This window comes from Phacochoerus africanus, chromosome 14 (assembly GCF_016906955.1).
Source record: "Phacochoerus africanus isolate WHEZ1 chromosome 14, ROS_Pafr_v1, whole genome shotgun sequence".
Taxonomy (NCBI): Eukaryota; Metazoa; Chordata; class Mammalia; order Artiodactyla; family Suidae; genus Phacochoerus; species Phacochoerus africanus.
The window spans coordinates 38,640,326-38,655,552 of record NC_062557.1 but is presented as its reverse complement, the minus strand read 5'-3'; the positions used below and the strand labels follow the sequence as shown (position 1 = coordinate 38,655,552).

The 15,227-nt window shown below is 41.2% G+C and overlaps 1 protein-coding gene across 4 annotated transcripts in view; it reads right to left on the bottom strand.

The window, feature by feature from the left end:
* TADA2A (transcriptional adaptor 2A) overlaps positions 1 to 15,227 on the bottom strand; it is a 50,346-nt gene that overhangs the window by 18,040 nt on the left and 17,079 nt on the right. For all 4 annotated transcript variants that reach the window (XM_047757225.1, XM_047757228.1, XM_047757226.1 and 1 more), the window contains 4 exons: positions 10,571 to 10,662; positions 8,168 to 8,325; positions 6,131 to 6,219; positions 4,875 to 4,947 (listed from right to left, as the gene is read on the bottom strand). In XM_047757225.1, coding sequence (XP_047613181.1) covers positions 4,875 to 4,947; positions 6,131 to 6,219; positions 8,168 to 8,325; positions 10,571 to 10,662 — 412 coding nt within the window. The remainder of the gene's footprint in view (positions 1 to 4,874; positions 4,948 to 6,130; positions 6,220 to 8,167; positions 8,326 to 10,570; positions 10,663 to 15,227) is intronic.

The following is a 15,227-nucleotide window of genomic DNA, read 5'->3' as shown; positions in this document are numbered from 1 at the left end:
GACTCAGGTATTCCCCAGAAGCTGAGCTTTTTAAAAAAAGCTTTGGCTAAGATGCACACAACTAGTTCCGTGAAGGAAAGAAGACTACGTGACCTAATGGTTAGAGTCAGCAACTAGGAAGGCTTAGGCAGGTTACTTAACTCCTTTGTGCATTTCCCTGAAGGCAGAATAGGAATATGTCTACTTCTACTTCTCAGGAATCTGGTTAAGCTACAGAAGACAAAAAAATGTGAAATTGCAAGGGGAAAAAAAAGCTTTTTTTTTTACTAAGTTGTAAAGACAGTTTAAGTACAATACTAAGGAGTTCCTGCAGTGGCGCAGAAGAAATGAATCTGACTAGGAACCATGAGGTTACAGGTTGGATCCCTGGCCTCACCCAGTGGGTTAAGGATCCAGCATTGCCGTGAACTGTGATGTAGGTCTGAGAGGTGGCTCGGATCTGGCGTTGCTGTGGCTGTGGTGTAGGCTGGCAGCTGTAGCTCTGATTAGACCCCTAGCCTGGGAACCTCCATGTGCTGCAGGAGCGGCCCAAGAAATAGCAAAAAGACAAAAAAATAAAATAAAATAAAATAGAGATGATGATGATGATGATAATAATAATAATAATAATGCCCAAGCCAAAGAGTTTTGTGAGGATGAAATGAGTTCATTATGTCAAGGACTTAACTGGTGGAGTTCCCGTCGCGGCTCAGTGGTTAGCAAATCCGACTAGGAACCATAAGGTTGCAGGTTCGATCCCTGGCCTTGCTCAGTGGGTTAAGGATCCGGCGTTGCAGTGAGCTGTGGTGTAGGTTGCAGACATGGCTTGGATCCCGAATTGCTGTGGCTCTGGTGTAAGCTGGCGGCTACAGCTCCAATGAGACCCTTAGCCTGGGAACCTCATATGCTGAGGGAGTGGCCCTAGAAATGGCAAAAAGCCAAAAAGAAAAAAAAAAAAAAGGCTAGTACCTGGCAAACAGTAAGTGCTCCATTTATTAGCTATAATTATTAATAACATTTAAGTCTAAAAAGCCCTAAGCATAGGAGTTCCCATTGTGGCACAGTGGAAACGAATCTGACTAGGAACCATGAGGTTGTGGGTTTGATCCCTGGCCTCACTCAATGGGTTAAGGATCTGGTATGGCTGTGAGCTGTGGTGTAGGTTGCAGAGTCGGCTCAGATCTGGCACTGCTGTGGCTGCAGTGTAGGCTGGCAGCTACAGCCCCTAGCCTCGGAACCTCCATATGCTGTGGGTGTGGCCTTAAAAAGACAATAAATAAATAAAGTCCTAAGCATAAAGCAGCCAAATCACCATAAAGGGAAGAGCATTGCCAATGGACAGTTTTAAGTTTACACAGTGACCAGGCTGGACCTTTGATCTGCTAACTGTCAAAGGCTGACAATACAGACCAAAGAAAGAAAATTTGGGGCGGGAAAAGTGGTGGAATAGCCACATCTGGCCAAGAAACTTTGCTTAAATTAGCTTTCCAAATAGAGGGAGAGTAAATTGTTCTAATGTGCCACCCTGAGAAGTGTCAGAAACAAGACCCAACACACAGGATAGCACTTGTGACGCCTTTTGCTCACTTGGGTTATAGGACAGCAATGATTAGAAGATGTTGCACTCAGACTTTAGCACCTGTAAAACTCTGAGAAAAAAAGAGTCTCCAGATTTAGGAGAGATTTTCCCAAATGAAGGCAGATGGGGAGTGACATCCCCTGAGGAAATGGGATCTATACTATGTGTCTGCACTGACATCCCAGAACACACCGTGACACAGGAGAGCAAATCTTCTGCATCTCTCTTTCTGGGCCAATAATTTCTGCTTATTGATAAAGTATGAGGAGGTCCCAGAACTTCCTTATTTTCTTCCTCAGATACTACTTCATCTGTAGTATCTTTCTTGGGCCTATTCTGAAAGACTTCTGGTATGGATGGAATGTAATTAAGTATCCCTCCAGGAGTTCCTGTCATGGTTCAGTGGTTAAAGAATCTGACTAGGAACCATGAGGTTGCGGGTTCAATCCCTGGCCTCACTCAGTGGGTTAAGGATCCAGTGTTGCCGTGATGTGTGGTGTAGGTCGAAGATGTGGTTCAGATCTGGCGTTGCTATGGCTCTGGCGGAGGCTGGCAGCTACAGCTCTGATTAGACCCCTGGCCTGGGAACCTCCATAGGCCTTGGGTGCGGCCCTAGAAAAGGCAAAAAGGCAAAAAGAAAAAAAAAAGTATCCCTCCATTGTGTCCTAGGCCTCTATAATGGACCACTTAAACTCCTTTTATTAGACAAATTTCACGTATCATAGCAAAAGTCTCTGGGTGAGGAAGAAAGCTAAGTGGCATCATCTAATCTTCTAGATGCTCGGGGATGGGATATGAAACCCAGCCAAATAGTTTGCTTCCTTCCAGTAGTTATAAGTGAGGGAACATAAAAGGAATGTTATTAGTGCTCTGTAATATTAAGAGTATGATGGTATAATGGAATGGTAATAACACCAATCTAAATTACGTACCATCATTCATTGGAGACATTCACACTGACTAATCAGTGTCACCCCTTCTTTATTGGCCGGGGACACAAAGAAAGAGCAAGCAAGATTCCAAGGACTTGCCCAAGATCACAGTGATTCAGAAGCAAGGCTGGGGTTGAATCATTGTCCTGAGCTGCACAAACTATGTGCCCCTCTCTCGTTCTGGGTGAGCATACAAAGCTCCTTCTCATTTCTTCCTAGTCTCCTTGGCCTCCTAGTCACCTTCACTGAGTGTTCTGGGAGGAACTGCTCAGCTCAGGGGCAATATGCCCCACTGGACAGGGGATCATGCTGCCAGAGGAGCTAATATGAGAACTTAAAGCCATAAACAAGGTATCCCTTTGTGGCATCAGCAAGTCATCCCTTTGATCTCCAGTCCTGCCGAACCTCTTTATGATGTAATCACCTTTTAAACAACACTTGTCGAAACATGAGAGTTCACTACCAGTCAGGGAAGGAAAGGGGAAGCAGGGATTATTATTTAAGTTCTGTTGAAACTACTTATGTATAACAATCAATAACAGATGCTTCAGTTGTAGTTCAAATAAACTAGAATAAAGGGACTTAAAAGCTTGCAGAAACTAAGACTGAACAAATAACTAAAGTATGTTATAGGTCTGAAGTGCTAATTGAAATAAAACTTCCTAATCAATGACTTCTTTCAGATTTTTCTTTTGTCCCCACTTAATTACATAAAGGACCAGAGGGTACCAGAAGAAACCACAAATCCCGCTTCTACAAAGAATGAAGAGCGAAATTAAACACCAACCATTACTATGGTTTTCTTAATAACGTTGAGGCTTAAGAATGAAGACCTTGGATTAGGGCCTAGAGAAGTGATTCAGCAAGTCCCTTATATAGTCAAACCATTACTGATGTTAGATTCCGACTCTCAAAAGTTCAAAACTTTTGAATAGTATCTAAAAGGATGATATTTTATGAAACTGCTTTTTTGCATTCTGGATATGAAAGATACAAGCCAGGGAACAATACCATTTTAATTAAAGCTGGTGCGTAAGAAGTGAAACAGTGAACGGCAACCTGCACACTACCTTCAAGGGAACAACACAAGAGGTGAGAATAGACAATTACATGAGTTACCAAGGCTGTCCAGAGATTGACATGGAAGACTGAACAAATACAATGGGTCTAGTGAATGCTAAAGTAGTTTGCATTTAAGCTTTCCTCTTTTAGTTCAATCTGCGTCACTATGACTTTCCTTAAAGTTGTGTGGGAGAAAAGAAGAGAAATGAAATTGTGCAAAGAAAACTGCTCAAAAAATATGTAGAAAAAATTATATGGCGTACCCTGGTGACCCAGTGGTTAAGGATCCAGCATTGTCACTGCCATGGTTTGGGTTCGATCCCTGGCTCGGGAACTTCTCTGTATGCTACGGGTGCTGCCACCAAAAAAAAAAAAAATTCTAAAGGTAAAATTTTTATGAGGACTCCTTCTTGGTCCAGATCTGGTGTAACAAATACCCAGACAGCTCTTCTATGGAGAGAAGAATCAAATTCCCCCTCAAGTGCCAGAGGACCAGCTCATGCAACATGAAAACTTGATTTATAATTCAACAAGGATTCTGATGTGCCTTTTCTACTTGGCATACACATTTAAGAGAAACAATGAAGATGCTCTTTAGGAAATACAGAATCCAAGGGAGCATTATTTCTCTATTATATCACCCCCGATTCTAGACTGAAATGAAACAGAAGGCTAGGGATTATTTTAAATATGTAGTTCCCTGAAAATGGAAAGAGGGAAAAAAGGATATTCAATGAAAGTCTAACCATCTACTTTTAAGAGCCCTGTTGGCATTAACCATTTATTTACATTATAAGAAAAGGTGACATAAATTCTTAGAAGGCTAATCTTAGATGAGAATTCAGAAGTGCCAAAAATTCAACAGTTCTGAGAAACAAGAAATTTCCAACCTTTGTCTAGAAACTCTTGAACATCCATTCTTTTCCCTGCTATGGGAAGTCAGAGGTAGGAAATCACAGTGAACAGACCGCATCAGCAATTGGCATGGCAGTCCCAAGTCTTCATACCAATTTCCTTTCTTCTAAGGAGGCACTCAGGTGGTTTGACCAACCACCTCAGAGTAGGTTTGTCTCAGTCAAAAGAAAGCTCACAGACCGAGGGATGGGATAGTCCCAACTACCATTATATGATCCACATTCTCATGATTTTTCTCATTATGGTCAAATCTCAGCAATAGGGTAAGTTCAGCAATTTAACCACTATATTTTGAGCCCATAAAGGGCCTGGGACATGTTTTATTTATTCTTACATTCCTAGCACCCAACACAGTGTCATCGCATAGATTGCAATCAATAAAAACATTTGCTGAAATAAAATGTTACCGTGTAAAATGTCCGAGTCATCTTCAACAAAATCAATGTCTCTCAAGTCCCATTCTGCATAATTGTCAAACTCCTGTTTGGGGAAAAAAAAATTCCCACCTCAGATGCATTAGCTCTGAATAATGCCTTTATAGGAGCCATGCTTTAAAAGCAAACAGCAGATATACAAACAAACACTTGTTAAAAAGTACTGAATGGGGTACAAGGCCAGGATAACTGCCCCAAGTAATAAGTCACAGGAAAAATCTGAGAGGCTTTCAGGCAGTAGTGGTAGCAAAAAATGAGAAAGTTGTAAGTCCAGGAATCAAGCCAAACCTATTGTTCTAAAAACTAAAAGCAGTATCTTCATAAACTCTAATCAAAGAAAATCTAAATCTGACTAGGCCTTCAAGTATTTAGGTAAGAAAATTGTCTGCATTACTTCACCTACCTTTTTGCTACCTTCTGAGGGCCCTATTTATTCCATAATATTTTTTACACAGCTCAATGGTAGGTTTGTTTATACTCTTATTCAATAAAGACAATTTTCAGGGGTGGTGTCCCTGAGGCAGCTCTATAATACAACCTGCCATGAACAAAATGCTGACCTGGGGCTGGCCAGCAAAACTGTTTGTAGTTTGCTAAACTTTACCTCCAGGAGTATTACAACTGTGGATTAGGTGATAAAATGAGATTTATGGCTACATTCACACGGCTTTTAACTCTAAGGCTGAATGAAGAGCCTGCAATTTTTATACATGTCATTTTTGATATACTTTTGAATACAGTACTAGGGTCAGCAAACTACAGCCTATACACCAAATTGAGCCCGCTGCCTGTTTTTGTAAATAAAGTTTTACTGGAGCATAGGCATGCTCATCTGTTCACTATTACCTATGCTGATTTTGCATAAAATGGCAAAGTTTAGTTGCAAAAGTATTTACTACCTGGACCTTAAAAGAAAAATTTTTCCAACCCCCTGATACAGTACAAACTTGAAACTCCCTAGGTATGGAATAAAAGCCAGACTATAAAAGTTCCATACCTACTAAGGAAGTGGGAGTCAACATGAATAAAACCTAAGAAACCAGTTCTTGGTCTGAAGAACTTTTATCTTTCTAAAATAAATGTTTAAAAATGAGAAAGGTACTCCACGGAGAAAATGCAGCTGCCAAAGGCCCTACAAATTATGGTGCTTTGAAAATCTCTTTTTAGCGGTATAGAACTTATAGGTAAGAGACAGAGCCTCATCGGAAACAGAAGCAAGTTTCTCCTACCTCAATGAAGTCTGCTCGAGCTGGCATGTATCCTGCCATGTCCCGAGAAAGCAGGGAGTCAAAGGTAGGTCTGGGAGGGTCATCTGTAGCTGGAAGAATTTAGAGTTTTTCTTAGTTACTTAATAAAATACTGACATACCAAAAAAAAAAAAGTCCTCACTTAGAATCTGAAATATTTTTGTTTGGAGAAAAAGAGTGTTTGAGAGAAAAAAATAAGATCTCAAAGATTTTTATAAAGGAAAAGTGGAAAAGAAAAAGGATGGAAACAAACCGATTTATTAAAAAGGAAATTAAAACCTGGGGTATCCTCTAAGTAAACATGGGAAATTCTGATTTTTACTTTCTTAACATAAAACAAAACCAAGGAGTTCCTATCGTGGTGCAGCGGAAACGGATCTGACTAGGAACCATGAGGTTGAGGGTTTGATCCCTGGCCTCGCTCAGCGGGTCAAGGATCTGGCATTGCCGTGAGCTGTGGCGTAGGCTGCAGATGTGGCTCGGATCTGGCGTTGCTGTGACTGTGGTATAGACCGGCAGCTAGCTCTGATTAGACCCCTAGCCTGGGAACCTCCATATGCTGCAGGTGCGGCCGTAAAAAAAAGACAGAAAAAAAGAAAACCAAGGTTCTCTTCTTTAGTATTATGGAACTTAAATATTTATCCTCCCTGACTCAGCTCCCTCTTGGGACCAGATCAATTTAAATATCCCATCCAGGGAGTTCCTGTTATGGTTCAGTGGGTGATGAACCTGATTGGTATTCATGGGGATGCAGGTTCAACCTCTGGCCTCAATCAGTGGATTAAGGATCCGGCATTACCGTGAGCTGTGGTGCTGGTCACAAATGCATCTTGGATCAGGCTTTTCTGTGGCTGTGGCTAGGGCTGGCAGCTACAGTTCTGATTCCACCCCTAGCCTGGGAACTTCCATATCCTATAGGTGTGGTCCTAAAAAGACAAAAAAAAAAAAAAAAATCCCATCCAACTGACAGGTCAAACCCATTGGGTTTTTGGAGTTAGCTAGACTTGAGTCCAGGCCTCACATCCACTAGTCCCATGACCTTGCACAAATGACTTAGCCTTTCTGAATCTGAGTCTCCTTGTGTGTAAAACAAAAGCACTTGCTCTGCCTGTCTCACTGGACTACCTTGAGGAAGAAATGGTCAAAGGGTTTTGAGAACAAAGTGCTAATATCTTGGAATTCCCCTTGTGGCTCAGCAGGTTATGGATCCAAAGCTGTCACTGCAGTGGCTTTGGTTACTGCTGTGGCACAGGTTTAATCCCTGGCCTAGAACCTCCACATACCAGCCTCCCAAAAGTGCTAATATTCAAAGAGCTATCCAAATAGGAGGGACCATCAGGCTTTGAGTTGGAAACAATTTCTAGCGTGTGTAAGGAAGGAGGAGGAGGAGAAAAACATTCATATCTCATTACTCGTGCTCTGGGAGTCATTCAGGAAAGATGTCTATTTATAGTTCATCATAGTTTTGGTTACGTTTTGTTAGAAGACTCATGAGTCCCTATGCCACGTGAGATTAAAAAAAAAAAACAAAAACAAGCTCACTATTACTGTCACAATCAGGTGAACAAAAATAATAAACTGTTGCTTGGACTTAACACTGGGATGATTAATTATAATGAGGTAAAAACTGGACTCTTAAGTAACTACTATCTACAACCACAAACTCTTCAAAGGGATTATAAAAAAGCTTGTATTTATAACAGCATGGAAAGACTGGCTTATTTTAGCCCTCTCACTTCACAGAAGCATTAAAGTTATCTGATACATTCAAGAGCTTCATGGCAGGTGGGGCAACACACTGGATCCAGGCACTCAGACATCTAGCACAGAATGCTGACCCTTAGGATACATTCCCTTCTTCCCCGTGATGGCCCTAACTCTCAACATCAGCCATACCAATTCCTCTTAACTTCCATGTGCTCTTTAGCTGTCCAAGTCCTCAAACCCAGTGTTTATCTGCTACTACAACTGAGCCCAAGGGTGAACTAACTATCTTTTATGGTACAGGGAGGTACTTACAGTGAAATGGAATGGCTGTGTCAGCAGTTTTTGCCTCCTCTGCTTGTTTCAGGTTCAGCAGGGTGGATGCAAATAGAGGGTTATTGATGAAATGCTTCATATAATGCTTCTCACACTCCTCCTTGGTCTTGGTGCACATCTGATTTGCTACATCCTGCCTAGAGTGTGGAAAAAGAGAGAAGGAAGTGATGCTTCCATTTATACGTAATGGTCTAAGCATGGTTTGTTCTCTCCATATTTTAAGTCCGATCCATATGTCTGGAACTTGATACCTCCAAGCTGATGATCATGGAGCAATGAGCAAAACGATGAGATAAATATAAACATAGTACCGTGTAATCTGAAATTCCAAATCCTGCTATTCCAAGACATAGAAATAATACCTAAAAAGGCTTTCCTTTCCACCAAGAAGAAAGGAAGATCACCAGAAAACCTGTACGTTTCCCTGTGAGCTAGGTTCCACAGAGAGAACTGCTATAAATAATAAGTCAATTCACGACATTCAAAATGTACATAATATATTTGCATGTTTATAAAACATTTTACATGAACAAATATTTCTTCACTACAGCTCTCTGAATAGACCAAGCTCTAATCTAGAAACATTCATAACATAATTTAAATAACTCTAGTATTAATTGTGTAGTGTATTTACTACCTCCACTTCACAGATGAAAAAACAAGGTACAAAGAGATTAAGCCACTTAATCTATACTAATGATCCCATACTCCTGGCCCAGATGATGGAGAGGTAGCAGAGAGATGATGGAGAGGTGGCCCAGGTGATGGAGAGGTAGCAGAGAGATGACGGAGAGGTGGCCCAGGTGATGGAGAGGCCAGGTCCCCTGTCAATCTCCCTCTTCCACAGAACTTCACTTGCCCTTTGCCTGAGGCATTACTATGTTCTGCTTTGCGTATTTCAATCATCTGTACTCATATTTTGATTCCTCTACTAGACTATAAGCTTCTTGAGGGTAGGATACACGTCATAATTCTAAGCTCTAGCACCCTCACCACCAAGCTTAGTGCCTTACCCTCAGCAGACAAAAAAAAAACAAGTCTTTTTGTGGTCTTTGCTAAGAGGGAAAGGGCACAAAGAGGATTAGCACATTTGCTTAGAATGGTAAGCAAAAAGGAGCTCCCTTCGTGGCGCAGTGGTTAATGAATCCGACTAGGAACCATGAGGTTGAGGGTTCAATCCCTGGCCTTGCTCAGTGGGTTAAGGATCTGGCGTTGCCGTAAGCTGTGGTGTAGGTTGCAGATGCAGCTTGGATCTAGCGTTGCTGTGGCTGTGGTGTAGGCTGGCAGCTATAGCTCTGATTAGACCCCTAGCCTGGGAACCTCCATATGCTGTGGGTGCGGCCCTAGAAAAGACGGGAAAAAAAAAAAATTCTAGAATTGTAAGCAAAAAAATGAAAACTAGGCCAAACTAGCAAGCTTCTCAGGAATGATCACTTTTTCTGTGTTTTGGTATTCCCATACTAAACAGTATTTTATGATGCTCAATAAATGTTGAATGAATGACTACAAGCAAAATGTGAACTGAACTCAAGTCTCCTTCAAGGCCCTGGACACATGGGAGGCAGCACAGTATATTCTATTAACAACAGGATAGATTGTACTCACTAGGAAGTAAGGACAGGGAAGGGCTAGTTAAGGGTCCTTCACTAATAAATATATGGTCATAAGAAGTCATTTTAACTCCCTAAACTCAGATTCTTCATGAACAAAATATATTTAATAATGCCTCTGCTATCTAGTTCACAGACTGAAATCATCAGTGTGAAAATACTCCTAAAAGGTAAAAATAAAACTGGTGGTATTATTACTATTAAGCAGTGTCGCTTCATGGGGCAACAGCAACAAGGGCTCTTCAGTTCTGCCAAGCTTGGACTAAGGTAGGTATCTACATGCTATAAACAGGGAATGTGCCTAGGTGGTCTGTCAAACCTGAATCTCAGGTAGGCTATGGCCATCTAAAGTCTGACTCACTTAAGTGACGAGGCCATCTACAGCCAAGGAAAATTCATAAAATCAAAAAGGAGCAATAAGTCTAAACTTCCCCACTATTCAGAAAGGAATGACCAACCTCCCCTGTACTGATATGTCCAAAGTGACCTTTTAGAGCTGCCCAGTCACAGACCCCTGAACATCCCATATCCCTGTGAGGCACTTCGGACTGGGACATAATGTGCACAGAAGACACAGGTCAACTGAAAAGCAACATGTGACCCCCAAACTCCTTTTTGTAAGACTCCTTCTTTTACCTTTTTTTTTTTGGTGAGATTTTTTAAAAAAATATGTATTTTTTAAATTATTATTTCCCCAACTCCTTTTACCTTCATCAGCACCTTCTTTTCGGAGCCCACTACGGCAGGATCACCCTTACTCCCCAGCTCTTACCAATTTCCAAAGCCACAGTCCATCACAGCTTCTAAAAGGGCCATTTCTTCTTGAGCAGTCCAGCTGGGGTCAAGAACAGGAAAATCTGAGGTCTAAGCAAGAAAAAGTTTTGCCTAAGAACAGATATAGAAATGGAACCCAGCAACCCCAAATGTAATCCTAATTATAGTCAAATGACTGCCATTCTTGTGGATTGAGAGATGCCTAAAGTACACTCTGACTAGGTTGTTCACATCTCCCAGCTCTATTTCCATCACTAGCTACAAGGGTCTCCAATAAATATTATCAACCACAAATGCCATGTAACTCATGCAGAAATACGTTTTTTCACACTTAGCACAAATGGTAGCTTCCCATTTAGCTAAGAAAGGGGAATACAAATGCATGTATATTTTGACCTTTTAGAATGGAAGAATAAGCCATACATTAAAACCAAAGTTATTTAAGGGGAAAGGAGGGAGAAAATAGGGTGGAAAGGACACGATGGAAACTGGACCTCTCTGAATATTCCTTGGTTGTAGACGTGACTTTGAAAACATAAACACTGCACATTAAATTTCAAAATCATAAGAATCAAGAGGTTCCCACTCCTTGGCACAGTGGGTTAAGAATTCTACTGCAATAGCTCGAGTTCGCTGTGTAGGCACAGGATTAAAGGATCCAGCATTGCCACAACTGTAGCGTAGATCGCAGCCGCAGCTCGGATTCAATTCCTGGCCCAGGACCTTCCATATGCCGCAGCTTCGACCACTAAAAAAATAAAATAAAATAAAATCAGAAGTTCCCACTGTGGTTCGGTGGATTAAGAACCTGACTGGTATCCATGAGGATGTGGGGTTTAATCCATGGCCTTTAAAGATTGGTGTTGCTACAAGTTGCAAGTAAGGTCGCAGATGTGGCTCGAATCTGGTGTTGCTGAGGCTGTGGTATAGGCCGGCAGCTATAGGTCCAATTTGATCCCTAGCCTGGGAACTTCCATGTGCTACAGGTGCAGCCCGAAACAGAAAACAAGTAAAATAAATAAAATCATGAAATCAAAAGCCTGTAATAAAAATCTAACAAATAAACCTGTGGATTAATTTTAAAGCAATAATCATACAGAAACAATCCCAAGTGACTTTAAAACACAGAAATTTGGCTCTCTATATAAATATATATATGGTTTTTTTTTTTTGCTTTTTATGGCCCCACCTGCAGCATATGGAAGATCTCATAGCCACAGCAAAGTAGGGACCAAGCTGTGTCTGTGACCTACACCATAACTCATTGCAACATCGGATCTCCAACCCACTGAGCGAGGCCAGGGGTGGAACCCTGCATCCTCATGGATACTCGTTGGGTTCATAACCCACTGGGCTACAATGAGAACTCCCTCACTATATATTTGTAATAGAATATACCTTAATAGTAAAAGGAATTGCAAAAAAAAAAAAAGAAAGAAAAAAAACCCTCTTAAACTGTTTTCAGTAGTGTTTGTATAGTTATTCTGAGATTATCATATGCTGATGTGCTGTGGGATAAAGCAAGTAACTGTACTGGTGCCACAGAGCAGTGGGATTTTGGGCTTGGAAAAAAAGAGATGTGAGATCTCAGGGTTACACAAAACCATGTAGTCTTGCATTTGAATTGAAAGTTTTAGCATGAACTCGTGATGTATTAAAACAATAATTTCTGGAGTTCCCATCATGGCTCAGTGGTTAACACACCCGACTAGCAACCATGAGGATGGGGGTTCAATCCCTGGCCTCACTCAGTGGGTAAAGATCTGCTGTTGCCATGAACTGTGGTGTAGGTCTTGAGATGTGGATCGGATCTGGCATTGCCGTGGCTGTGGTGTACGCTGGCAGCTACAGCTCCGATTCGGCCCATAGCCTGGTAACCTCCATATGCCGTGGGTGCGGCCCTATAAGGACAGAAAAGACCAAAAAAAAAAAAATGATACCACTACACACTCATGAAACCCACTAAAATACCAGAATGAAGAAAATGACAATATCAAAGTCAACAAGCATGTAACCTAAACAAAACTCTCACACGTTGCTAGCCAAGGTGTAAAATGATGTAACCATTTAGGGAACTTTTTGACGGTTTCTTAAAAATTAAATAATCATTTATTTTATGACCCAGCAATTCTATTCCCAAGTGTTTATCCAAGAAAAATAGAAATACATGTCCACAGAATGTCTTATACAAGGATGCTCACAGCAGCTTTATTCATAACAGCCCCAAACTAGGCAAAGCCCAGTCTCCATCAACAGGAGAATGAATATTGGAGTTCCCGTTGTGGCTCAGTGGTTAAAGAATCCAACTAGGAACCATGAGGTTGTGGGTTCGATCCCTGCCCTTGCTCAGTGGGTTAAGGACCCGGTGTTGCCGTGAGCTGTGGTGTAGTTTGTAGACACCGCCTGGATCTGGCATTGCTGTAGCTGTTTCGGAGACTGGTTGCTACGGTTACAGCTCCGATTGGACCCCTAGCCTGGGAACCTACGTAAAAAAAAAACCCCAAAAAATAAAAATTAAAAAAACAAAAACAGGAGAATGAATAAACCAACCGTATTATATTCAGACCATGAAATATTACTCAGTAACAAAAAACAATGAACTACTATACACAAGGTAAATATTATCTCAAAAACATGCTGAAAGAAACCAAGAACAAGAGTACATACAGAATGAATCCATTTATATGCAGTTCTAGAATATGCAAAACTAATCTATAGTGATAAAAATTGGAGCAGTGACTGTTTCGAGGTGAAGGAGGAGAGATTTTTGGAAGTTTTTATGAGATGACTGGGGAAACGTGAGAAGTGACCTGAGTTACTTCTAATTTTAAGAGATCTAATGAAACATTTACAGATGAAATGATATGCTGTCTAGGGGATTTGCTTCAAAATAAGGTGGAAAGGTGCAGGTTTAGATGAAACAAGATAAGCTATGAGCTGGTAATTTTAAGAGATGGTGACAGGTATATGGGAATTTATTACACCAGAGTGGTAGCTGGTTATAATGGTGGCTGCCAATGAACTTCTCCTAGAATTCACATCTTTGTGTAGTCTGTTCCCATTTAATACAGGCTGAACTTGTGACTTGCTTAAGGCCTGGCAGCTTCCACATTTTGGCCCCTGGGAGCCATGAACCACCACTTAAGAAATCTCACCTCCTTTTCGGAAAGACCATGTGTAGAGGCCACATGGGGAGGGAGAGGCTCTAAGATTACCTGGAGAAGAACTAAAGCTTCAAGCAGTGAAGGTTTTCCAGCTCACTCCCAACCAATTCAAGCCATCCCGAGGTGCCAAAAGTGGAAAAACTCCCCTTGGAACTCCATTCCCAGCAAACCACATGTAAGTGAAAGTTATTCTCATGGTGCCAATCTGAATTCCTGACCGATAAAACTGTGGGAGTTAATAAAATGGTTGTTATTTTAAACCATGGAGTTTTTAGGTAGCTGTTAGGGGGAAATGGATACTAAAACACCATTTTAATGTGTGCTTAAAATTTACCATGGTTAAGTTAAAAAAAAAAAAAGTGACACAAGATCTTCAGATTACACAGGCATTTAGAAATTGTTCTATCTTCTGTTAATGACCAAAAAAAAACCCTTCTGTGACCTGTGAAATTACACTACTAATAAACAATACACTTAAAAAAAAAATTCCCTGTGCTGTGTAGTAAATCTTTGTTGCTTATCTGTTTTTTAAAAAATATTTATTTAGGAGTTTCCATCATGGCTCAGTGGTTAATGAACCTGACTAGTATTCCTGAGGACTTGGGTTTGATCCCTGGCCTCGCTCAGTGGATTAAGGATCCAGTGTTGCCTTGCCGTGAGCTGTGGTGCAGGTAACAGATGCGGCTCGGATCTGGCGTTGCTGTGGTTGTGGCATAGGCTGGCAGGTACAGCTCCGAATCAACCCTTAGACTGAGAACCTCCATATGCCACAGTGTGGCCCTAAAAAGACGAAACACTAAATAAATAAATAAATATAACAAAATTACCCATAACCCCACCACCACCCAAAGACAGCTACTTTCAAAAATTAAAAAAAAAAAAAAAGGAGTTCCCATTGTGGCCCAGTGGTTAACGAATCCGACTAGGAACCATGAGGTTGCGGGTTCGATCCCTGGCCTCGCTCAGTGGGTTAAGGGTCCGGCGATGTCATGAGCTGTGGTGTAGGTCGTAGACACAGCTTGGATCCCAAGTTGCTGTGGCTCTGGCGTAGGCCGGCAGCTACAGCTCCAACTGGACCCCCTAGCCTGGGAACCTCCAAATGCAGCAGGTGCGGCCCTAGAAAAGGCAAAAAGACAAAAAAATAAAATAAAATAAAAAATGTGTTTTTGGCCACAGCACACAGCAGCTTGATGTGGGATTTCAGTTCCCAGACCAAGGACTGAACCCCAGCCACAGTGGTGAAAATGCCAAGTCGTAACCACTAGACCAGCAGGGAACTCTCTAATAAGTGATACGTTTTATCGGAGCACATACTATGAATATACCTCATGTGTAAGGTACTATGAGATCCAAAAGAGAAATTTCAAGTTTATGTCTGTATTAAATTCATAATAATCAATCTGGAAAGTACCATAAACACATATAAGTACAACTCATAGTCGAAAACCCTGTTATTTCTAAAGTATACTTTGAAATGTTAATTAGCCCTCA